Source organism: Enhydra lutris, unplaced genomic scaffold (assembly GCF_002288905.1).
Source record: "Enhydra lutris kenyoni isolate GAN:26980312 unplaced genomic scaffold, ASM228890v2 scaffoldscaffold50, whole genome shotgun sequence".
Taxonomy (NCBI): Eukaryota; Metazoa; Chordata; class Mammalia; order Carnivora; family Mustelidae; genus Enhydra; species Enhydra lutris.
The window spans coordinates 4,700,302-4,726,981 of record NW_019154134.1 but is presented as its reverse complement, the minus strand read 5'-3'; the positions used below and the strand labels follow the sequence as shown (position 1 = coordinate 4,726,981).

The following is a 26,680-nucleotide window of genomic DNA, read 5'->3' as shown; positions in this document are numbered from 1 at the left end:
ATAAAGCTATGGTTCATTCCCCCGGTCTCTGATGGAATGTGCCCGAAGACATCAGTGACAATGCAGCCGCAATGAATCTTAAAACCTCTGAGGTTTGACACAGCTTCCGAAAGGGGTTCACTTTGATCAGGGACATAATTAACAGTGTTTATTTTAGGGGCGGTGAGGTGAAAAAAACAAGGCCCTTTATTAAAATGCTTTTGCCTGATGACGGGATTACAAACACACAGACACCACCCCCTCCTGGAGAAAAGCCAGAGACTTGCTATAAGGAGTAGAATTCACTAAAACCAACCCTCCCCTCACCCCAACCCAGTGTCTACCCCATTCAAGCTTAGCAGCCATTAACAACAGAGCAGCCAAGATCTAAGCCACAGAGTAAAAATAGAATCCCTTCCCCCTTTCCCCAACCTCATTTCCATTTTTGATTAATTTAGCCAGTTCTGTCAATTAGTCATCCTGGAGACTGACTCTAGTTGAGTGCATTTTCCTAAGAACTAGAAGGCTTATTAATTTTGGAGGCAAGTGTCATTCATTAGCAGTTGACACCTTCCCAGGCCCTGCTCTCTCCCTCACTAGAGGCCTTAGGTGAGAAGGCAGCATAGCCACAACTGGCTCAGGCATGTGGCTGCAGCCCCAGAGACAAGGGATGGGAAAGGCTGGCCATGACGTTGTAAGTGGACCTGGCTGCTTTGGGCATGGGACATCTCAATGCCAACTTGCCTGTCCTCCTCATCTATGACAAGCTTTCACTGGCAAAGCAGTCACAGGCACTGGGTAAGCATCCTGACTTTGAGATTCAAGAGAACCTTAGTTAAGGGATACCTGGAAGAAATGTTCCCCCAAAAGAGCCATTGGCCTGGGCAGGAGAGGTCTTAGAGTAGCCTATCTATTCCTACCACAGGTGACATCAGAAAGTTCACCTCTTCTTCTATCAGTTTCCTCTGGGTGCTATAACAAATTATCACAAGTTTCATGACTAAAAACAACGTGAATGTATCACCTAATTATTCTGTAGGTCAAAAGTCGGACATGGGTCCCATGGGCTAAAACCAAGGTGTTGGCAGGGCTGTGTTCTTCTGGAGTCTCTAACGGAGAGTCCGTGTCTTTGTTTTTTGAACTTCTAAGAGGCTACGCCCATTCCTTGGCTTCTGGTCCCTTTATCTGAAAGCCCATGACAGTGGGACAAGTCCTTTAGCATAACACATCTCTGACTTGTCTCTTCTGCCTTCCTCTTCACTTGTAAGGTCTTCTACGAGTGTACCGCACCTGCCCAGGTAATCCAGACTAATCTTAGTTTAAGGTCAGCTGATGAGCAACCTTAATTTCATTTACAATCTTAATTCCCCCTTGTAATGAAAAGTAAAATATTCGTGAATTCTGGGGATTAGGACACGGACGTCCTTCAGGAGTCAACCCTGCCTTCCATCATCTTCACGTTTCACCAAGTAGGACTCCAGGCCCTCCATCTGACCACCTGATACTATCGGTCGAAATTCTGTTTCCATTGCCATCTGCCCCACTAAATGGTTGAAGCTCTTTATTTGTCCCTGTTGCACTTAGCCTAGTGAAGGTGTTAAGCAAATGCCCATCGAACAGCTCTAGTCATGCAGAATGATAAATTTGCACATGGGGTTTCTTTTTCTATAAATAAAAAGGCTCACATTTTATATAAATGAGAAGGTGGCTGACCTCATCTGTGTTCCCCCATTTCGAGCTTTGGGAATGCACTGGCATTTGTAGGTAGGCAAAATAAAGAGCAGAGGAGTCTCTGAAATGATGGTAATCAACCAGCTAGTCATTTATTTGACAAACATTGATTGTGGCTACTGTGTGCCAGGCTCTGTGTCTAGGCACCAGGAGAATACCTCCTGCCCCCATGGCACCCTGTCCCAGTGGATGGATAGACGGAGAACATACACACAGGCCAATGAGCTAAGGTGAGATCTTGTAAAAAGTGTTCCTGGAGAAGCAGTGGCAGCAAATGCAGAGGCTGTGATTCTGGACTGTGCTTGCCAGGGTGAGGGGCAAAGGAAGGCCGGTTTGTCTGTCTGTAGTGTGGTGAGGGGAGCAGCAAGAAGGGAAGTGGGGGGAGCAGGCTGGTAGCTCAGGTCACAGAGGACTCTGCTGGCAACTGATGAGAGGTCACTAGGGGATCACTAGGGTTCAGGGGTCACCCCACATAACCTGCAGGCCTCATCCCCAGGGTATGCCATGCTAAGGGCTTAGGAGTCGGGCAACTTGGTAGCCCTGTTGGCAAGGTAAGGCATTTGGCTTTTATTTTACATGGAAAGAGGAAACCTAGGAAGACTTGTGCAAAGGATTACCATGCATACTTGGGGCGCCTGGGTGGCTCAGTCGGTTAGGCATCTGCCTTCAGCTCAGGTCATGATCTCAGGGTCCTGGAATCGAGCCCCACTTCGGGCTCCCTGCTTAGTAAGGAGTCTGCTTCTCCTTCTGCCTCTCCCTCATGCTTACTCACTCACTCTCTCTCTGTCAAATAAGTAGATAAAATCTTAAAAAAAAAAAAAAGCACCAGGCATAGACTTGTAAATATATGCTCAAATATGGAAAGAATGAAATGTGAGAAAGAAAAGTGGATGCTGGGAAAAGAGTTAGAAAGGCATCAAATGGTCCAGGCTAGAGAGAACAGCGGCTTAGATCTAAACTGGCCTCGTGTGGGCTGTGCTTTGAGTGGAAAATGCACCAGACTTGTTTGAAACCTAGACACGGAAGGTGAGGTAAAGGGAAGAATCCAGGATGATTTTGGTCTAAGCATATGCCCAGATGGAGGGCAGTGAATGAACTGGCGTAGACTAGTGGAAAGACTGTTTGGGAAGGAAGCTCACAAATTCTGTGGACATAAGATTCACATAAAAAAAAGGCATAAATAATTATATCAATACCTTTTATGGTTTAGCATTTTACCATTTACAGAGCCCCTTCCATTTTTTATCATACTGATCTTCACAAAACCCTGTGAGTTCAGAGTAGTTCCTTCTTTTTGCAGCTTGAGGAAATGAATACCCAGAAACATTAAATCTAATACACCGATGAAAGATCGTGGGTTTATCGTGGGTTTATTTCTTCCTCTAATGAATATGGCCACCTTCCGTACTTGCCCAGCACTGGAGGATAGAGAAGGGAATGGGGAATCTCTCACGTGTGTAATTGACCCATGTTTAAGTGTATCAGCTAATTCGAGCCCCCTGTGTTGTTCACATAATTCCATTTTGACAGCTCAGTAGGTGGCATCCATAACTGAGTTGTGAGATCTGCTGTCCACTCACGCAGCTCACAGCCCCATCAGCACAGGTCCCTTTATCTGCTGAATTACGCAGAGCACCTGCCAGCCTCCCGTTGTCCTCAAGCACAGCCCAGAGGCAGCAGAGGGCAGAGGAAAGCTCACCCCCACCAAGCTTATCAGGATACTTGCTTCTATCTTCTCTCACGTCTTTAACCTGAACATAAAGGTTTGAATAGGATTTATCTTCTGGGTGGTCATCTTCAATCCTGGGGTCGACTCGTTCATCCTGAAATTTTGGTTTCAAAATTTCAAAATCCCCAAAATGTCATGAAATTGTCATTGAAGAGTTGACATAAGGGAAGACAGGATCACCCAGCTTGGGAGAAAAAGATGGTGATTTCAAACAAAACAAGGAACCAACTGGTCAATAAATATGAGTCAGGTGTCGTGTTCAACACAGAGGGATAAGCAGCCGTGGAAAAAGCAGCCCCTGGTTTGGTGGACTTACCTCCATCACACAGGAGGATATGAAACTATGGATGATTCTTTTTTATTTTTTAAGATTTTATTTACTTATCTGACAGAGATCACAAGTAGGCAGAGAGGCAGGCAGAGAGAGAGGGGGAAGCAGGCTCCCTGCTGAGCAGAGAGCCCAATGTGGGGCTCAATCCCAGGACCCTGGGATCATGACCAGAGCCGAAGGCAGAGGCTTTAACCCACTGAGCCACCCAGGCGCCCCAGCTATGGATGTTTCTAACATAAACTTTGTTTTAATTTGAATGTGAACTTCAGATTCCCAGTGTCTGAGAGTGAAACCGCTGACTACATAGTATTTATGCTGACTATCATGTTACATGGTTAAAACAAACTGCGATGCCAGATATCCTCCGTGTATCCTGGGTATTCCTCAAAGTCCCAAATCACGGCATTTTTCAGTCCCTGTTTGCTGGGATTCTTCTGTGTTTGTGTCAGTGTAGAGCCACAGAAATACAGATGTGTGTTAATACAGCACACGGTTGCTCATACCCAGGGAGGTCAGGAAGGAGCAGAAGCATTCCAGCACCCCTGAACAGCACCCAACATATCCCACATGCTAACTCACGGATGAATGATCGGAGACTTGTTCATAAAAGAACAAACATCAGATCAAATGTAGCATGCATCGGACAATACACTAGGGCTGTGGTTCTGAAGCCAAGGATGAAAATGAAGATGTAGGGTGTTATCTTGTCCCGGTGCCTAGGAAAAGCAAATGAGCTGACCCTCAGAATTTTCTCAGTTGTAAGCTTTCCTCCTAGAAATATTTGTGGCCCGTATACATGCCTAGAGTACAAAATCATATATTATTTAATACTGAGGTCTAGATAATAACCTCCTTTAAGGGTCATATCGTAATGTTTTATGATGTTCTGACTTTTGTGTCCTGATGAGAACGTGAGAGCTCCGCTCTCGAAGTTCAGGACGGGAAGGGACTGGTCCTGAATCCGGCGTCCAGAAAGAGATCGGTGGGGGGCAGTGGGAGGGAGAAGAAGGGAGAGGGAGTGCAAGAGGAAGCAGTGGAACAGAGCGGCCACCTGATAGCTTTCTGGTATGGAGCTCCCAGCTCTGTTGAGGTTTATGAAGGTAAATCCTAAAGGCCAGTTATAGGTGTCAGTGAGACTTGTGGTTTGGAAACCAGGTTTTAATGAGGATAGAAAGAGGATGCACACTCCCGTGGTCAATAGCGCTGGTTCTAGGGTCAGACAAACCCAGTGTGGGCCTAACTTCTTGCACATAAGCTCTGTAAGCCTCAGCGTCTCCCTCTACACAATGGGGACAAGACTGGAGCCTGCGTTATTAGATTGTTAGGAGGATTCAGTGAGATAAAGCCTGGCCCACGGAAAGCACTCAGTATTTATTAATATTTTATTCTTTCCCCAACAATCCATGAACTCAGAGTTAGAGATGAGAAAATGAGGGCTCAAGAAAGCAAGTAACTTTGGCAAAGTCAAAGATCTAGTCATAGGCAGAAGCCAGATTCAGACCCAGGTCTAAAGCCCATGGCTGAAGCTGTTGAGAAAGAATGCCCAGAGATACTGCCCGTCATGGCCTCACCAGGCCAGAGGGCTGGCGCCTGGGTAAGCCAGGTCCTGGGAGAGCAGAGGAGGGCTCAGGCATTCCTCTGGTGGAGTCTGGCTTTCCAGACATCAACAGACCGCGGCTCCCGTGTTTCCTGAGCCCCGACTGAGCAGGCGCCCGGAGCGCGCTGCAGGGAAGTGTGTGAGCGTCCTCTTCAGCCAGATTCCCTATGAGAACGGGATGCAGACTGTCCCTCCTGTCCTCCCCCTGAGCAAGCCATTAAGCCAGAGTGCTTGCTGAGGGACACAGCCTTTATTTTCTGCAGGGATGGCCAAATGCATTCTCTCTCCGAGGTCCTGGAGGCTCTTTAGAGGGGAAGGGGACCCCATGTGGGGATGGAGTATGTGGAGCCAGTGAGGAACAAGAGAGGGCATAGCCAGCTGATAATAAGGGGCTCAGTCAGTCTGGTGACTGTCCTCCACTTTGCCCCTGCAGCTCTGTGTTACTATAAAGAGAGAGCTCCGTCCTGGTTAATCCCGTGATGGGTGAGAGCACAGAGCTAATGATGCCCAGATCAGATGTTTAATATTTCAGCCACTCATTGCTTGTACTGGAACCCTGCCTTCTGGCGCCTGCCATTTCCTAGGTGAAGGGCTCACCCTTCCTGGTCTTGGGACTAGAGGAAAAGCAATGTAGAATGGGGCACAGTAGTGACCCCGAGAGCTGCATCTAGGTTCACATTCCCGCTCTGCCCCCTCCTGGCCTGTCCTAGGAGCAGGTGACTCTTGGAGCCTCATTTCTTCATCTGTAAAACAGAAATGTGGAGAGTATCACATGCATAAAGTGCTTAGCACGGTGCCTGGCAGGTGCGAGGCTATTTCTCCGTCCACTCCAACATGGTAGCTAATACCATACCATGCACGGGAGCTCCAGGAGCATTCAAGACATGAGTCTGACTGTCTGGGCTAGGAACAATGTTTTCCTGTAGAAAGCAGTGCCAGGAACATAGGCATTGCCGCAGAGCCCTGAGAACACAATGAAGCGATAACCAGCTGACACCAGGTCCCTCTCCTCCCCACACCTGGCCCATGTCCAGATGGACCCCCCCCAACTCAGCCTTGAACCCCTGATTTCACTCTGCAAGGAGATTACCATCAGCAGGGAGCCGCCCCTCTCTCCTTTCCGTGTTTCTGCCTCTCATTGCAGTGATTATGTATCTGGCCTGGGAAATGGTGACATCTTGGGAGTGCAGGTCTGGTCTCTGTGATGCCATGACAACCGGCTTCCCAGCAATCACCCCTAATAAAGACCACACACTCACAGTCCCTTCCACTTGGGCCGAGGCTCCCCAGGGAACTCAAGCTTCTCTTGGAACAGCTGCACAAAGCTTCCTTCTGGGAACAAATTTTGAGAGAGAGAGAGACAGAGACAGAAATCAGGGAGACGAAAAGGCTCTAGCCTGTCATGTACGGAGTGAGCCCAGAGACCTGAGGACACTGTTGTCATGTTCCAGCAGCCCAGTCGCTATAGGAACGCACACAGCGGGAGGCATGAGGACCCACCCTTTGCTATTCACCCACCTTACAGAGAGAGGGTGTACCGGAGGGAAAGACCAAATCAGAGCATTAGTGAAGCCACGCCTCACTGTTAAAGGATTTCTTCATGAGGCTCCCACTGCCAAGGCATCGTGTCCTATGGAGGGGTGCTGCCTCCCTCCCCCCACTGTAGGCTGGAGACCATGTGCTCTGAAATCTCCAATCAACATCCTTCCAGAATGACAGTTCTCAGAAAGGCAGCAGCCCCACTTGGCTAATAAGTGATTATTCCTCCCAAAGGAAGGACAGACAGGCCCCAATTAATACACTTATCTGGGGATGTTGGCCCAAATTCAGCCTTTAGATCACCAAGTACGCCCTCCACAGAACACAGGTTCCCACTTCCCCTCTCTGTAGAGCACAGAGTCCAACTGAGGCTCCTTCATGATCAGTGTCTAACCCCAGAGCCGATGAGGCTCTGGGATGCCATTCTCACTCAGAGAGCACATGCCCCGTAAACGCAGGTCCTCAGTATTATAGCACGTGAACCACACGTCGCAGACAACAGCCCGTGTGGCTGACGCATGAATTGCATTTGCCCATACGCTAGAATGTTTTAATTGGTTGCTAACAATGAAACATCTGGATTTCTCAGAAAGACTTGGATTTTACAAATGAGACAGGCTGGCTCTGCTGGACCCACATTCCTGCATGGCAGCGATCCGCTGGAGCTATGTGGAAACTGCCCCCCCCATATCAGTTGTGGACACAGTAGTTTGCCACAGTCCCCGCCACTCTCTGTTGTAAGTCCATGCCTGCCTCGTCTGTCTCACCATGCCCCTGGCCACTGCAGGTGGAAGCTCTCTGACCCCCATGCAAATGATGAGTGGGCTGGGAAAGTCACAGGGCAGTATCAGAAGGGGGCCTGATCTCCAGCCTGATCTGGAGGGCCCTGGATGGTGGGCTGATGAGGCGGCACTGTCGGCTGTTGGCTGTAGGGAGTCAGGGAGAGGAGGCAGGCTAGGCATCTTTGCAGGGAATGGCATTGCTTTGGGAAGAATGTCCAGCACTCATCGGGATCACAGGTAGTCTCATGTTCTGCTCCACCCTCCTGGGGTCTGGGCCCCCTGGCTTGCTCTCTTTGCAGCTGCTCTGTCTTGGTTCCTCTGGACCGTGTCAGCCTCTGGGTGCAGCGACAGGGTGGGGGAAGGAATGCGGGGAGGAGAGGGTGCCCGGCCGTGCTGGTTCACCAGCTCCCGTAAAAGCAGCAGACCGGTCACAGCTCATGCTGGCTTACTTTCTGGGCCAGCTCGGGAAACAGCACTGCTAAGAGGGACCCATGGGGAGACAGAGCTGCCTCAAGGCCCAGGGACATCAGAGCAGATTCCGAGAGTCTGGTTGGGCAAGAGAGCACACACACTCTGTCCCCTTCCTTTGATGGTAATACGGGGAAAGAGGGCTATTAATTTCCTCTTGCTGCTGTAACAAATTACCACAAACATAGTAACTGTCATGATCTCAAACGATACAAAATTATCTTACAGTTCGGAAGGTCAGAAATCCAGGATGTGTGACACTGGGCTAAAATCAAGGCGCCTGCAGGGTTCTGTTCTTTTCTGGAGGCTCTGTGGGAGAAGCCGTTTCGTTGCCGCTTTCAGATTCAGGAAGCAGCCCACATTCCTTGGCTCCCAGCCCCTTTACTCCAGCTTCAAAGCCAGAGGTGGCCGTGGAAACTTTATTCCACTGGGTCACTCTGCCTCTTCCTTCCCTTAAAGGGCCCCTTGCCGCTCCTTAAGGCACATCTGGATAACCTAGCATAATCTCCCCATTTCAAGGTCAGGTAGTTCACAACCTTAATTCCCTTTGGTCCTCTAAGATAATCACAGGTTCCAGGAATGAAGGCGTGGACATCTTTGGCTTGGGGAGACTTTTCTACCAACCACAGAAGAAACAAGCAACTTTTCTTTCTTTAAAAAAGAAAGTGGGGGGGCGCCTGGATTGCTCAGTTGGTTAAGCATCTGCCTTTGGCTCAGGTTATGATCCCAGAGTCCTGGAATCGAGCCCCGCATCAGGTTCCCTGCTTGGTGGAAAGCCTGCTTCTCCCTCTCCCACTCTTCCTGCTTATATTCCCTGTCTCGCTATCTCTCTGCCAACAAAATAAATAAAATCTTAAAAAAAAATAAAAAAGATTTCAACCATGGGTCCCCTCTTTGTTGAAGACAGAACCAAAGCACACAGGGTCCTCACCTCTCTTGCTCACTTTCGTGAACCCCATGCCTGTCCACGTGCCTTGAGCGCATGTGGGTTGAAGACTGTGTGACGCTGGTGTTTGTTGATGCTGACCGTGGCCAGCCATTTCAGTAGGCATCCTATCTGCTTTTCTACCTCTGCTTCTTAAAATGATATCTGCATTTTAAAGATAAGGAATCTGAATCTCAGAAAGCTATGGAAACTTGAAAAAAATAATCCGGCCTGTAAGTGGCGGGCCACAGATTCTAGCCCAAGTGTTTCTGCCGGTACCCACCTTGCACATGCACCGGAGGAAAGCACGTTTGCAGTCACTAAGCCACAGTCTCATCCTCCATGCTTTCCACGGGATGTCTCTGCGCCAACAGCTATCTTCCGATTCCACTGTCCCCACAGAATGGGCTGATTCCTGCTGACTGCCCTGTCTAGCATAGGCACCCCGACCATCCCCCCGACCATCGACATCAGGGGTCAGCAATCTAGGGTCTCCAGGCCAAATCTGGCCCACCAGCTGTTTTTGCACAACTCTAGTGAAGAATGAGGGTTTGGCACTTTGAAATGGTTGAACGAAGAGGAACCATACTGTCTCATGACCTGTAAAAATTACATGAAACTGAAATTTGGTGTCCACGAGGAGCACTTGATAAGAATATATGGCCATCTGTTTATAGATCGTCTGTGCTGCTTTCACACTATGATAGCTGTGACAGAGACCGAATGGCCCTTAAAGCCTAAAATTCTTGCTATGTGGCTCTTTACATGGAAGGTTTGCTGACCTCTGATCTGTCTAGTGCTTATTGATCCCTCAAGCTTCCAGAAATCCATTTCACAGGCCTGTAACCAAGCCTTCCCCGATCCCGTCAGCCAGATCAGACCCCACCTGCCTGTCCCATCATGTCTCCTCCCTCTGAGTTGTAGTCCATTTCTTTTGTCTAAAAAAGGGGGGGGGTTGACTCACTATTTCTTAACTTTGAATGATTTTTCTTAATATTTTATTTATTTATTTATTTATTTATTTATTTGACAATTAGAGATCACAAGTAGGCAGAGAGACAGGCAGAGAGAGAGGAGGAAGCAGGCTCCCCGCTGAGCAGAGAGCCCGATGCGGGGCTCGATCCCAGGACCCTGGGATCATGACCCAAGCCAAAGACAGAGGCTTTAACCCTCTGAGCCACCCAGGCGCCCCTTTGAATGATTATTTATTAGAAGATCTGTTGGTGAAGTATATCCTATATGCTGACCTATTCTGCAAAGTTATAGAAAATCAGGGACCTGCATAATCCCTTCTAGATGTATCGCTTGCTCTCCGTGATGCTGTGCGTTGGGTTCCCGCGGTGCTCACTGCTGAACACTTATTTGTAGAATTAATGAAGGGCTGTATGAAGAGCAAATCACTAAGGCTGAGTCACTGGGTATCACTCCTTCTCAACACAGAATCCTGAGTCTTAATCTGATCTCAGTCTCAGTGTGACCTCAGACCTCTGCCATTCTGCAGCCTGTATCTGGGGATGGTGTCTTGAGACCCGTGGTAGTATATTCATTATTAATTCATTCTGAAACTTCTCTCACTGTCCTCAGCTGGAGGAAGGCCAGCATGATCAGTCCATGGGAGTTCTTACCCTCCCTGGGAAAATCACTGGCCATTTCGCTCATTGGGCAGAATGACTGGATGTGGCTTCTGGATAGGACAGGTGACTGGCTGCATCTCGGTTGTCGGGCCTTTTCTCTCCAGGGGCAAGACTGTTGCCTGCATCTCTCTGAAGGAAAATCGCCATCCGCCCCCCTCTCTAGTTGTGTCCCCACCACAGGGAGTTAGTCAGCCACGTCTCCACACAGAAGAGCGTGCCAGCTGTCCTTCTCTGCAAAAGATGCGTCAGCGCAAGTGAGCACTTTAAAACCCCATGTGTGATTCTGAGTCTGTGCCTCTGTCATCATGAACCCACCTTCACATCTGCCTGCCTTCTTTCCTTTATGTTCCCCCTCCTCTGCCTGAGTCACCCAAGCCAGGGCGGCAGTGACTTCGCGTGCCAGCCAGCCACCACCACTTGTCCCGGGGAAGATGTGTTCCAAGGGATAGTCCAGGACAAGCTGTTGCATGTCTGTGTGCCAGTGCAGTTCGAAGACAGAGAAATCCATTTCACAACTAGTAGCTCTTCCAGTCTGACCCCAGTGGGAGAACACGGGAGGCTTTTGGGCTCCTCTCACACCATGCTTGCCTGAAGCAGCACCTTCTTCCCTATTATTGTGGGTCCAGGCACGAGGCCACATGCTCAACCCAAAAGATCTATCTCATCTCCTCTCCAAGGTGGGTACTCCTCTTAGCTCCATTTGGCAGCTACGGAAAACGAAGCTAGGAAGGAGGCACGCCACTTGTCCAAGGCTTCATAACTTAGAAGCAACAGAGCTGGAGTTCAGCCTGGGCCAGCTGAGCCTGGGACCACCTGTCCTCTTAGCCACGGCACCGTGGACAGGAGTTCCAGGACAGCTGAAAGGAGCCACACACAGGAACACCCTGTACAGACTCTGGGTTCCCTCCAGCCTCTCTTCTCCTGGCCCCAGAGCCTACACGGGCACCCTGCATGCTTCCCGTCACCTTCTGTCCCTGTTGTAATGCAGGAGGTTTTAGCTTTTGGTTTCTCCCAAATCAACAGTTTTCTTCTTTTTTTTAATTATTATTTTTCTATTAACATATAACGTATTACTTGCTTCAGGGGTATGGGTCTGTGAATCATCAGTCTTACACAATTCACAGCACTCACCATAGCACATACCGTCTCCAACGGCCATCGCCCAGCCACCTTCTCCCTCCCCTACCCCTCCAGCAACCCTCAGTTTGTTTCCTGAGATTAAGAGTCTCTTACGGTTTGTCTCCCTCCCGGTCCCATCGTGTTTCATTTTTCCCTCCCTTCCGCGCATGAATCCCTGTCCTCCCTCTCAAATTCCTCATAGCAGAGAGATCATATAATTGTCTTTCTCTGACTGACTTATTTCGCTCAGCATAATACCCTCTAGTTCCATCCATATTGTTGCAAATGGCAAGATTTCGGGGGTTTTGATGGCTGCATAGTATTCCATTGTATATATGTACCACATCTTCTTTATCCATTTATCTGTTGATGGACATCTAGGTTCTTTCCATAGTTTGGCTATTGTGGACATTGCTGCTATAAACATTTGGGTGCACATGCCCCTTTGGATCACTACATTTGTATCTTTAGGGTTAATACCCAGTAGTGCAATTGCTGGGCTGTAGGGTAGCTCTATTTTCAACTTTTTGAAGAACCTCCGTACTGTTTCCCAGAGTGGCTGCACCAGCTTGCATTCCCACCAACAATGTAGGAGGGTTTCCCTTTTTCCGCATCCTCGCTAACACCTGTCATGTCCTGACTGGTTGTTTTTGGCCATTCTGATTGGTGTGATCTGGTATCTGACTGTGGCTTTGATTTGTATTTCCCTAATGCCAAGTGATATTGACAACTTTTTCATGTGTCTGTTGGCCATTTGGGTGTCTTCTTTGCAGAAATGTCTCTCCATGTCTTCTGCCCATTTCTTGATTAGAGTCTTTGTTCTTTGGGTGTTGAGTTTGATAAGTTGTTTATAGATTTTGGATACTAACCCTTTATCTGATATGTCATTTGCAAATATCTTTTCCCAATCCTTCGGTTGTGTTGTTGACTGTGTGTCCTTTGCTGTGCAAAAGCTTTTGATCTTGATGAAGTCCCGATAGTTCATTTTGGCCCTTGCTTCCCTTGCCTTTGGCAATGTTTCTATGAAGAAGTTGCTGCGGCTGAGGTCAGAGGTTGCTGCCTGTGTTCTCCTCAAGGATTTTGATGGATTCCTGTCTCACATTGAGGTCTTTCATCCATTTTGGTGTAAGGAAATGGTCCAGTTCCATTCTTCTGCATGTGGCTGCCCAATTTTCCCAACACCATTTGTTGAAGAGACTGTCTTTCTTCCGTTGGACATTCTTTCCTGCTTTGTTGAAGATTAGTTGACCATAGAGTTGAGGGTCATTTCTGGGCTCTCTATTCTGTTCCATTGATCTATGTGTCCTTTTGTGCCAGTATCATACTGTCTTGATGATGATAGCTTTGTAACAGAGCTTGAAGTCTGGAATTGTGATGCCACCAACTTTGACTTTGTTTTTTCAACATTCCTCTGGCTATTCAGAGTCTTTTCTGGTTCCATATAAATTTAAGGATTACTTGTTCCATTTCTTTGAAAAAAATTGATGGTATTTTGATAGGGATTGCATTAAACATGTAGATTGCTTTGGGTAGCATAGACATTTTCACAATATTTGTTCTTCCAATCCATGAGCATGGAACATTTTCCATTTCTTTGTGTCTTCCTCAATTTCTTTCATTTAGTGCTTTATAGTTTTCAGCTTCTTTGCCTCTTTGGTTAGGTTTATTCGTAGGCATCTTACAGTTTTGGGTGCTGTTGTGAATGGGATTGACTCCTTAATTTCTCTTTCTTCTGTCTTGTTGTTGGTGTATAGAAATGCAACTGATTTCTGTGCATTGATTTTATATCCTGACACTTTACTGAATTCCTGTATGAGTTCTAGCAGTTTTGGAGTGGAGTCTTTTGGATTTTCCACATAAAGTATTACATCATCTGCAAAGAGTGAGAGTTTGACTTCTTCTTTGCCAATTCAGATGACTTTTATCTCTTTTTGTTGTCTAAATGCTGAGGCTAGGACTTCTAGTACTATGTTGAATAGCAGTGGTAATAATGGACATCCCTGCTGTGTTCCTGACCTTAGCGGAAAAGCTCTCAGTTTTCCCCCATTGAGAATGATATTCACGGTGGGTTTTTCATAGATGGCTTTGATGATATTGAGGTATGTACCCTCCATCTCTACACTTTGAAGAGTTTTGATCAAGAAAGAATGCTATACTTCGTCAAATGCTTTTTCAGCATCTATTGAAAGGATCATATGGTACTTGTTCTTTCTTTTACTAATGTATTGTATCACATTGATTGATTTGTGGATGTTGAACCAACCTTGCAGCCCAGGAATAAATCCCACTCGGTCGTGGTAAATAATCCTCTGGATCCTATTGGCCAGTATTTTGGTGAGAATTTTCTGTGTTCATCAAGGATATTGGTCTGTAATTCTCTTTTTTGATGGGGTCTTCAGTTTTGGGATCAAGGTAATGTTGGCCTCATAAAATGAGTTTGGAAATTTTCCTTCCATTTCTATTTTTTTGAACAGTTTCAGGAGAATAGGTATTAATTTTTCTTTAAATGTTTGGTAGAATTCCCCTGGGAAGCCATCTGGCCCTGGGCTCTTGTTTGTTGCGAGATTTTTGATGACTGTTTCAATCTCCTTACTGGCTCTGGATCTGTTCAGGTTTTCTAGTTCTTCCTGGTTCAGTTTTGGTAGCTTATACATCTCTAGGAATGCATCCATTTCTTCCAGATTGTCAAATTTGCTGGCGTATAGTTGCTCATAATATGTTCTTATAATTGTCTTTATTTCTTCAGTGTTGGTTGTGATCTCTCCTCTTTCCCTCATGATTTTGTTAATTTGGATCCTTTCTCTTTTCTTTTTGATAAGTCTGGCCAGGGGTCATCAATCTTATTAATTCTTTCAAAGAACCAGCTCCTAGTTTCATTGGAAACTACTGTTTTTATATAAATGAATGCTGGCTTCCCCACTCTGATACCTGGGAGCTCTGCCACACTCAGACACCCCTGGTCTGTCCGTGACCCCGAGGGTCCTGAGACCACACTGTCCCCGCTAGGGCTCCACCCCCGCTTATCATTTGCAGCAACATCCCTCAGTGGAACAGACTTCTAACAGTTCCAATTTTGAGCTCCACTGCTTGCTGGGAGGCGGCCCCTCCCACCATGATCTATCTTCCCATGTATCAGGTCAGATTCACTTCTCCACGTGTCCTACCTTCTGGAAAGAGGTAGCTTTTCTGTTCATGGAATTGCTGCTCTTCTTCTTTTCGATCTCTGGTTGAGTTTGTAGGTGTTCAGCATGGTTTGAGAACTATCTAGCTGAACTCCTGGGACAAGATGAAATTTAGATCTCCTACTCCTCCACCATCTTGCTCCTCCCTCAACAGTTTTTTTCTAAACTCTTCCTCAGTCTCATCACTTCATCTCTTTCCCAGGACTGCAATCCCATCTTCAGTTACCCTGTGGTCTGAGTGCTCTCTGGTGAACAGTGCTCTGCCAGACTCCATGAAGGAGAACATGCTTAGTTACATGCAGACATGTTCCTAGCCGCACAGATTATAACACAAAACTCTTTCTGTGCGGGACACCTAATATACCCTGTAGGACTTAAAAGAAGTGTTGGTTGCTTTTGCCTATAGCATCGTAACCCCAGGTATTCTGAGGAACTCTGTACTAGAGAAATGATAGGCTTCAAGTAATGTGTGAAAAAAAAAAAAAATACAGTGAAATAGTGGGGAGGGAGATGGTGTGATCCGATAAGATCATCTGAAGGCAGGACAAAAGCTGTTGGTTCTCAACCAAGGGCAAGTCATACCCTCCCAGGACACAGTTGACAATTTCTGAAGCCATTTTGGACTGTCCCATCTGGGGCTTAGGGATTTAGTGGGCAGAAGCCAGGGATGTTGCTAAAGATCATATAGTGCCCCAATAATAAAGAATGATCCATCCCAAAATTTGGTAGTGCATAAGTTGAAAAGGCTGGATTCCTAAAGAATAAATTTTTTCTGTGTGCAGGACTTCTCAGCACCTCTAATAGGCTAATTGCATTGTCAACCCCCAAAACTGAATAGGAGTTCCCCAAGCTCTTTTGACCTCACATTCCAGTATCCCTGATGTATTCCTGAGTGCTCTGCTGAAGTCACCTCGGGAAGACTATCCTAGAGTACAGGGGCATTGGTAGAAGAAAATTAAAAGACAAGACCTCTGAGATTCACCAATCTTATGATCTGAGAGGTGGGAGGCACTACAATCCTACCTCCTTCTTATGACAGACAAGAAAATGGGTCCAGAGAGCCAGTGGTGGTCCAGCCTTTGAAATGAGAAGCAGATCAGAGGGTAAAAACATAAACTGGCAACAAACCAAGTTAAAATCCTTGCTCTGCCTCCTATGAGCAATAGAACCCATGCCTGAGTTGACTGACTAGACTGATTTGTCCAAACCAGAAATAATACCTATGAATATTGAGTGAGTTAATGTATACAAAGCACACAGTGTAATTGTTCAACAGGTACTGGTTATTATTAGGGGCTGCTAATTTGTGTCCAGCCTGGATTCCAACATAGCATCCATGACTCCCAGGCTGATCGTCTTTTCAGTTTCCCATATGGGCACATGGGAAGGTAAGAAGGAGTAGATAAACAGACGTGGGCATTCATAGGTACATCTAGAAAAGTAGGGAACCCACTTTGATTCAGTTGTTTGAACAAGGAAATGATATTGACGGAGCAAGAAAAGGGCTGATTGTGGAGACAGTGTGACAAGGAGGCAGACAGAGGGTCCTTTGAAAGCCTCTGTCTACTTCTCACTAACCATATGATCCTGAGCAAGCTACTCAGCCTCGCTTGGCCGGTCTCATCTCTAAGTAAGGGCAGTGGGAGTACCTTCCTTATAAGTGTGAGCATAAGTGGGATCATGTGTACAAAGCTTGAGGACCAAGAAAGCATAGATCCCATTACTGCTGTTAGTGTTGTCATTGGGGTCTCTGAGACACAAGCTCCCTGTTGGCAAATCTGACACATCCCCACTACTTCAGTCTGGGCTGTTAGGATTCTCATCCAGAGTCCTTCCTCATGAAGGAAACAAAACTTGTCTTTGCTATGTCAAAGGTCTCTTCTTTTCTCCTCCTGATGGCTTTATGTTCTAGAAGCTAGTTGAAAACCATGTAGGTCAGCAGGATTGTTAATGCTAAGCCAAGGGTCTCCAAGAGAAATGCCCAGGCACTCAATCCTTTTGTACCACATGTTTAGTAAATTACATGGAACACACAGTGGTGTTCCATCTGTATTCCCTAGCTGGGTCCCCAGCACCTTTCTTTCCCTCCGATAATGCCGTAAAAATCTCACTTACTCGTGTCTGTAACTAAATGTGGTCAGTTAACATTTGTCCTTTCCTCTAGCCTGTGAGTTCCATGAGAGTAGGACTTGATCTTTCTCCTGGTGTCCTTGGTATATAGGGCCTGGCATGTGTCCATCCCCCCCACCAAAAAAAACAAAAAAACAAAAAAAACAAAAAACTTTGTATGTCCTAGGTGATGTACTAAGTGCTCTGTGTGTATGTGTGCATGCATGTAAAAGATACTCAAATAGCTGATAAATGATTGTTCAGGCTGAATTACTGAAAACCTTGAATTACAGATAACTTCCTATGGAAGGTATTTATTTATTCATACTTTTCAAGGAATTGGAACAAAGTCGAGGTGAATAGAGCATTGCTTTTTCCTTTCAGGACCTAGTGAGTTAATAAGTATTATCTTCCTGTAGAAATTAAAAATAACTTGTCAGTATTCATTCAGCTAACATATTTAGTGAGCATGTCTTATGTTTCAGGGACTACAGCAGGGCAAAATGAAAACCCCTCCCCTCATAGAGCTTGTATCTTAGGGGACACAAAATACATTAAAAGCCAGTGCATATAAATTGGTAGAGAGGGGCATCGAGAAGGAAGGTTGTCTTGCTGCTGACAGGCCACAGAGATTAGAATCCAGGGGTAAGAGATGGCCTGGGGGTCTGGGCTTATTGTGATATGAGGGTCTTGAGTCATACAAAGTCCTGAGGTCCCCAACCTATGCTTGCTGATGATGATGTAAAACTTGAGCTCATGAGCCCTTATTGTAGAAACTGTATTTCTACAGTGTTTGAAATGAGTTGATTCTGTTGAGGACTTTGGCTATATGAAAAGGATAGCGTGGGAGCAGTCACCATTCACCCCTCTACCCGCTGTCATCTAATTAATACACAATTTAAAAATATCCAGTGTGATAACCAGGGGGCAAGAGCCTTCTGGCTTTGTGATTCCATGATTCTATGTAGACTCTACCCTGGTTACCTGTTCAGAGCTACACCAATAAGGTCTTGGGCATGAGGCAGGGCAGAACCGCATCATGGTCAAGAACAAGGGCTTTGAAGTCAGGTGAATTTGCGTGCAAAATGCAGCTCTACCCCAGTTGAGCTGTGCTGTCCTCAGATGGGTTACAAAACCTCTCTGTGCCTTCGTATTTCATATCTGTGAGCATCATTCCTATGGGAGAAGATTAGTGTAAGGACTAAATGGAATTAAACATGTAAAGCTCAGAGCCTGGAACATAGGAAGCTTCCTGCAAACAGTCATTATCAACACTGTGAATTGTTGCTGCTGAATGAATGAATGAAAAGAAGTCATGGAGTGGATATTAAAACTTGGATATGCATAGACAGGGAATAAGCCGCAAAGTGCTGTGATGGCCGGTCCATTGTCTAGAACCTACCCTCTTGGGTCATATACAGTAATTAGTGGTGGGCTGATGAGAGAATTGTCTTCTTTCATTTCCCCTCCATCTTCTGGGGCTGTCATTTTTGGGCTTTACGAGGTTGCTACCCTAGCATCCCAATGAGCCATGTATACGGAGAACATATTGCTAGGTATAACCTTGTACACCTTCTTTATGTCACTGAAATAGCCCACAAGTTCTATAGTCCTCAGTCCCCAAGTCTCAGTCTGGAATAAAATATGATTGGCTGATACAGAACCAGTACATGCTAATGAGGATAAAAATAGCTCCTGACATTTATTGAGAACCTACAGTGTGCCAATCATATGTTCCAAGAAATATGCATCCCCCTCCTGCAGCTGGGAAAACTGAAATCTTGGAGTAGGAAATAAAATGTGAACAGCTGGTAAGTGACAGAGGCAGAAATTGATGGACTGCAGGGGCCAGTGTGCTGATCCCGTCCCATTTACGGCAGGTGCATCAGGTGGAGAGGACCATGCCTCAGGCTCCCACTTGTCTGTTGAGATGTTTGCATGGGGCTTGCCTGGAGTTTGAAAGTCCCCAACCCTCATGAGGTTCTGTGCAGGAGAAACTAATGGGAAGATCTAGTTCTCGATTATGTTCTCAGAGTCCAAGGGCCTTCCTGAGTGCTTAAAGTCCAAGAGGTTTTTTCTGTGTCAGTGGGTTTAATTCTCAAGTTCAGTTCTGATTGATGAGGGGTTTTTGTGGTTCTCTTAAATGGTGAGGTGACAAATATTTTGGTTTGGCTGAGAGTTTAATTCGGCAAGGTTTGAAAGGCAACTTATTGGAGCCTTAGGTTTTCTACATGGAATTCGATACGGACTCTGAGTGTGTTGAGCAAGAAAGAGAAAGCTCTGGAGGATGTGTTACCTTGCAGAATGGTGTTCCATGTAGCCAAAAATTGTGATACAAACACTTGTTAAGTGGAACCATACTCAATTACTATTGTTACAGGTTAAAAGTAAGTATGGACAAATGCACCTAACTCCCCATCAGCTATGCTGAGCCCCCAGACAGCAAAGAATTCATTCACTGATCTAGCTTTGGTTCTAATCAAGCAACACATGTTTATTGAACATTTGTGTGGAAGACTTTCAGTCCATAGAAAAACCAGAAAGAAGATGACAAAGCAGTTGAGATAAAAGCAAATGCAAGGATTGTTAAATAATATTGGGAGAGTACCTGAGCTCCTATTAAAAAAGCAGGCCAGACTGAGTTGGCGGGGTGGCAGGGGGACTCTTCCACAAAAAGATCATTTAAGGCTAAGATAGTAGTGAGAGATGAGATCTGTGAGTCCCTCAGAGTTTGAGTCAAGAAGGTAGAACAATGGGGCATAGAAATGGGAAAGGTCAAGATATAGCTAAGCTTTGGGGCACCTGGGTGGCTCAGTGGGTTAAGCCTCTGCCTTCAGCTCAGGTCATGATCTCAGGGTCCTGGGATCAAGCCCCAAATCGGGCTCTCTGCTCAGCGGGGAACCTACTTCCTCCTCTCTCTCTGCCTGCCTTTCTGCCTACTTGTGTTCTCTGTCTGTCAAATAAATAAATAAAATCTTAAAAAAAAAAAAAAAGATATACCTAAGCTTTATTCTGTACATTCAGTTTGAACCAGAGAAGTTCAAAATCAAGGTAGATAGGGGCGCCTGGGTGGCTCAGTGGGTTAAGCCGCTGCCTTCGGCTCAGGTCGTGATCTCGGGGTCCTGGGATCGAGTCCCACATCGGGCTCTCTGCTCGGCAGGAAGCCTGCTTCCCTCTCTCTCTCTCTGCCTGCCTCTCCGTCTACTTGTGATCTCTCTCTGTCAAATAAATAAATAACATCTTAAAAAAAAAAAATCAAGGTAGATAGACACAGGACAGCCGCTTCCGATGGGATCTTCTGTCCAGCTGAGGGGGCTTGCGTTCATTCCTCTAAAGTGGAAATCAGGGGAGGCTCAGCCAGGGCCATGATGGAAAACTGTGACCTAGAGATATGAAAATAAATATCCACAAACAAGCCTGTCCATGAATATTCATAGTAGCCACAAAGCAGAAACCCAGGTGTTTATCAAGTGTTAAATCGATATACTACATGTGGTGTATCCATACAGTGGATATGTACCCATATTCTGCCGTAAACAGGAGTGAAGGGCTGATACCTACAACAGCATGGGTGAACCATGGCAACGGGGCACCGAGGAAAAGCAGCCAGTCACAGGGAAACTCCATCTCCTGTAATTCCATTTATGGGAAATTAGGCAATTCCATAGAACAAGAAAACAGACTAGTCATTTCCTGGTGCTGCAGGAGTAAGGAATGACGACTAACTGCAAATGGGTATGGAATTCTGGGGGCGGGGGGGGGGAATCAGTTGATGAAATCGTTTGAAATGTAGTCTGTGGTGATGCTTATACAATTATGTGATTATACTGAAAAAAACCAATGAACTCTAAACTACAAATGAGCAGATTTTTATGGTACATAATTTTACATCTCAAAAATCTTATGTATCTTAAACACATTTTTTAAGCATCTCAGATGACTCCAATGTTGATAGGAGCGGTGACACACAGAGACCAGGGGAATTGTGAAATAGATATGTCAACTTGGAGTTTGGCAAGGCTCTGGGCCCGACCTCTGAATGGTACAGGTCCTGGGCGAGTCCTTCCATGAGAAAGAAAATGCAGAAACCAGTGACCACTCTTTCTGCTTCCAGGTTCTGTCTCAGTAACTTACTTACATCCTGCAGATTCTACTCCAGTGAGACTGCTGGCTTTCTGACTGGCCCAGACGTGGTAGAGTTAGTTGATGAGGATGTACTTATTTTCTCTTGTTTTTGCTTCTGTTCTGCAGTTTTTGAGGAGCCCGAAGATCCAAGCAACAGGTCGTTTTTCTCTGAAATTATCTCTTCGATTTCGGATGTGAAGTTCAGCCACAGTGGGAGGTATATCATGACCAGAGACTATCTGACCGTTAAAGTCTGGGATCTCAACATGGAAAACCGCCCCATTGAGACTTACCAGGTACGGACCACTACCTACCCACAGGTACACAAAGCACTTCCTTTGCGGGCCTCCATATCAGCTTCTGGCTGAAAGGCTTACAATGTAAAAGAGTAAGAGACCATACATCATCATGTCATGTATATTGAATAAAATGGTGCAGTCTGTAAGTGCCGTAGGGTATTAGACAAGGGTACATAAGGAGGGAGCTTGAATTCAATTTAACCCGTATCTACTGAGCGTTTAATGTGGGCTGCATAGTGTACATAGAAGCTACACAAGACAGCGATGGTGCTGCTATCCTAGAGCCGACGGTCTGGTGGAGCAGCTCAGGGATGAACAGGGGACTGAGTAGGTGGTGATGCTAGAGATGGTACTGGTGTTACAGAACGCGGGCTGGATCCCACCCTAAACAACCAAGCGGCACTCGGAGACCTTGGAGGAGGTTTATTTCACACCAGTGGGCCCAGAAGAGAGTAATCGCTCAAGGTCTGGGCCCCGAGCACAAACAAAGGGGGTCATTTATACATTTGTACTTCCGTATCTGTGCCACTCTTGGGGCGGCAGTCGGTGGGGCTAGGGGGGATCCTGGAATGGCCCTCCGGCTGGGACTGGGATTCCCCTGCTGGATTGGTCAGCCGCCTCAGAACACAGATTTTCCTTATCATTCCCCACTTTGATGCCCCTTTAAACAGCTGGTTTAGAGGGCATCATCTATATTATCTACAGGGCAGTAGTGAGTAAGGAGCATCTGGAGTCTGACCCTGGCAGTTGGTGCAGTGGTAAACCTGGTGAGGGCATTAAAAATACAAGGACTAAATGCTACTGTGAGGAGCATAAAGAGGAGGCCGATGAGGAGGGGGAACCAAGGGAACCATTTGCCGATTACAGTAATGCGAGAGTTGCCCCCTGCCCCTCGCAGGGTCGGGCTAGCTGAAGGCAGTGAGGGTAACCGAAGACCAGGACTGACTGAGGTCAGGAAAACCATAGTGAAATGTTCTTCAGAGGAGACAGCAGAGGGCGTATGAAAGTGGGGTCCACAACCTTAGAGGGCGCCATCGTGGCTAGCCCAACAGCAGATAAAACCTGTGGACAAGTAAGGGCAGTAAAACACTTGGGTCATTCCGTAAACCACAACAATGGCATGTCTCTGGGGAAAGTCCAGAAGGGGCAACAGTGTAGAGTCCGACCCCTAGAATGAGGGATATTGTGCTGGTGAGAACTAGGGGTCATGGTGAGCAGGTGTCCATCCATCGGTGGGGTCTTGGTGGAGGCAAAGCCAGAGTGCCTCTGCGGGGTTTGGCAGGACTTCCCACTGGTGTGGCTCTTCGTCCGAGAGATGGGCTTTTTTCACTCTGGAGTGGTGGACCCATGGGGTGACACCAGAGACTCTAAGGGCAGTACGGAAAGTTAGAACAACAGAGTGAGGCCCTGTCCACTGTGACTTGAGGGGGTCCCTTTTTCAATCTTTGATCCAGACTGAGTCTCCTGCCTGGAAGGAGCGCACCTGAGACCCTAAGGAGATTGGAGCCCTCTCAATGGTGTACCTTTGTCATTTACTTAGGGTGGCCCCCAGGGCCTGAAATTGTCTTTTTATTTTTTTATCCCCAATCTGATGTAAGTTTCCTGGAAGGCTCCCCAGGCACAGGGGAGGCCGTCCATATAGTAATTTGAAAGGGGAATGACCTAGTGTCCCAGGCGTGCAGCGGGCATGGAGGGCCAGGGGCAGCAGATCCGGCCCTGGGAGGCTAGTCTCCTGACAAAACTTTGCTGAAGTTCCCTTGAGGGTGCGATTCATTCACTTTACTTCCCCCGAGCTTTGGGGCCAGTAGGTGGCATGGAGCCTCCAGGAGATGTTGAGAGACATGGTCAAGATCTGCACAGTACGGGCTCACTGGTACTATGGATTGTTAACGGCAGGCCGAACTGGGGCACGATCTCCCGCAAGAGGACTTTGGTTACTTCCCGGCTTTGCTCAGTCCTGGTCGGGAAGACCTTGACCCATTTAGAGAATATCACTAGGAGACATCTGAACCCCCCTGCTCAGCTGCATGGCTGTGAAGTCTATTTCTAGATCTTTGAGAGGGGTTACTCCCCTCCTCTGGATACCTGGCGGGGGCCGCAGTGCCAGCCAAGCATTATATATAGCTCTATATAGGTTGTGCATTGCTCACTGGTTGCTCGGCCCAGGGTTGGCAGCTGGCCGATGCCGCCGTGCTTCTGGAGGAGGGCCTCTAAGGCAGTTTTTCCCAGGTGGGTGAGTGGGTGGTCTTTTTAGACTAGATGCCCTCCTATTGCTGTTCGGATGAGGACTCGTCCTTCTGGCATCACCCACCATCCCTTTTTAGTCAGGGTGGCTCCATTAGCCATGGCCCTCCATTTTCTTTTTAGTGTAACTGCGCAGAAGGACTTCTTCTGGGGGTGTCAGGACCATGGTGAGGGAAGGGGCTCCATCCATGTCCTTACTGGCTGCGGTCTTGGCAGCCTCATCTGCCAGATGATTTGCCCATGCTATGGGGTCGTCTCCTTTCTGGTGTCCCTTACAGTGCAGGATTGCTACTTCCTTTGGAAGACCACTGGGTGCAGGGAGATGGCTACCTTGTTGATGGCCCGCAGGTCTTGGACTGGTCGATATCCCCCTCCTGTCTTCTTAACTGGTGGGACTGGGGTGTTCCAGGCCGACTGGCACTCAATTAGAATACCTGCTTCTTTAAGTCTGGCCAGATGTTCTAGAATGCCAATCTTCACTTTTTGTTGGAGGGGGCGTTGCCTTTGCCTCTGGGGTTGGGCTCCCGGGATCCGTTCAACAAGGATAGGGGCCCAGTTCTGGGCTAGTCCAGGTGGGCTGTCCTTAGCCCATACTGAAGGTGGGCCATTTGGCTGGGCCTGGGCACCAGATAGCCTCCATTTTTTTCCTTGGTGTGGTGATTGCTGGCACCAGAGTCCCCGTCTCCTTCTGCCCTCGGTTTAATTGGAGACTGTTGTCCCAGTGACCTCCAAGTTTACCTGAGCCCCAAGCTTAGTATATCTCGGCCCAGGAGGGGGATCGGGCAATCAGGTAACTAATAAAATTCATGTCGGACCTTATGGCCCCCGAGTTTACACTGACGAACCTGGCAAGAGGGCCGTTGTATTGTCTGCATCCTGGTAGCCCCAAGGATGGTTGCAGTCTCTTGTTGAAAGGGGCCATGAGGGAGGTGACAACAGAGTGCTTGGTCCCAGTATAACCATAAAAGTCACCGGTTGGCCTCTTATTTGACCATGGGCTCATGGGGGCTAAGAAAAAGACAGCCTGGTCCCCCTTAGTCTGAGTCTATTTCAGCAAGGCCTATAAGGTCCCCTTTTTGGAGTTTTTCCTTGTAGCAGCTGGGCTTTGGGGCCTTTCCCTGGTTGGGACATTTAGTTTTTTTTTAATGACCCTTTCCTCCACAGTAGGTACATTGATCACTGGCCAAGAGGGTCTGGGTTCCCCCCTTTCGGTGGTTGGGGCCTCTCTGCCTTATAAACCTGCTAACAGGGCCACTCTGAGAACCCTTTCCCAGAATGAACAGGTGGGCTTCATAATACAGCATGGAACGGCTGGGCTGGACTATCCCGTCTTTATCGTGCCTCTCGGGTTCTCTCTTCCCTCATACCGGCATTTGGAGGATGTTTGGCCCGGTCTGAGGTGCAGCCTGGCTACTGGTCCTGGAGAAAGTGGATCCTCTGGGCCTGGGGCACTAGGGAGACTGATGGTGGAGTGTTTGGAACTGGAGGGGGCCATGTGTAGATGGCCTCAGGGGTGCCTACGGAGCGGCATGGTCGGCTTATCCTTGGGATCTCCGGCGAGGATCTGTGGAGGCTGGGGCTTCTGTTGGTCTTTGTGGGCCACCTGGATGAGGCAGTTAAGACCCTGGCCTGTCCCTGCCTGTTGCAAGCAAATTGCACCCGGGGGGAGGGTCTGGGCAATTCCTAGTCAGTACGGAAACTGGTCGGGGTGCCCTGGCTCCCCTGTTACAACTCATCACACCTGATGAACTGTTGGGACATCCAGCGTCCCTTCTGAAGGCCATGTGACATTAAAGGTGGGCCATTCTAACTCACATAGAGTTCTCAATTTGCCCAGATGCATCTTAACTCCATCACCTTCTGAAAACCCCTTTTTAAAATTTTTGATCATGGTCTCAAGAACTGTAGTTTTACTCTGGCTTAATCCCACAGTGATGTTCCCGGGTGTGGTGGCGTGGAGACAGACAGAGGGTGGGGGCCCCTCCTGAGGAGAGACCAGTCAGATGCCAGCCTGTCTACCCTCCCGGAGGAGACTAGGATGCCTCTTAGCCATAGCGAGTCCATATAAAACCCCAGACTGGTGCCCCGAAGGGCTCGCTAGAGACCCAATGAGGTCACCACAGAAACAGGTTGGGGCCCACTCGGACTCCGTAATCCCAAGACTGTGGAGCCACAGAATCAGTCTGCCTGACAAGCCAGGTCAAACTGCACATTCAGTCACACATTCATGCCGAAGTTATTACAGTTCCTCCTGCCCCAGGAGGCCCCAGTGGAATTCCATCACGAAATTACTTACTAATCCCCCTTTCAGGGGTTTCTTACCTGAGGGACTTCCCTCCCTAGGAAGTCCTACCTGTGAGACCTCTAGCTCTCTGGGAGGTGATCAAGGTCCTGCTTCCACCCTGACGGGTAGGTCTGACTGGTCCTGGGGCCCCAGGCCTTACAGGAATCCAACATCGGAACTAGGGCCTCACCTACCCAGTCTCTTCTGAGTCTGGCGGGAACAGCGGTGTGGGGCCAGTCCAAGGCGACCAGGTAGGAGACTGCCAAAGATTAGGCCGGGCACACGTTCTCCATTACAACCCCTCATTCCATCACTGCCCTGTCTTTGCCCCCAAACGGGTGGCAAGAACGGGCCAGCGCAGTTGGGTTTCCTGGTCAGGGAACCAAATTTACGGAATACAGACTGGTTCCTGGTGGGCCCAGAAGAGAGTAATCGCTCAAGGTCTGGGCCCCGAGCACAAACAAAGGGGGTTATTTATACACTTGTACTTCCGTATCTGTGCCGCTCTTGCGGCCGCAGGTGGTGGGACAAGGGGGTAACCTGGAATGGCCCTGGGGTTGGGACTGGGATTCCCCTGATGGATCAGTCGGCCACCTCAGAACA

At 47.6% G+C, this 26,680-nt stretch overlaps 1 protein-coding gene across 3 annotated transcripts in view; it reads left to right on the top strand.

Moving 5' to 3' along the window:
* The window catches only part of LOC111156936 (protein phosphatase 2 regulatory subunit Bbeta), a 432,155-nt gene that overhangs the window by 393,590 nt on the left and 11,885 nt on the right, over positions 1 to 26,680 (top strand). For all 3 annotated transcript variants that reach the window (XM_022518093.1, XM_022518092.1, XM_022518090.1), the window contains one exon: positions 21,377 to 21,546. In XM_022518093.1, the coding sequence (XP_022373801.1) occupies positions 21,377 to 21,546 (170 nt within the window). The remainder of the gene's footprint in view (positions 1 to 21,376; positions 21,547 to 26,680) is intronic.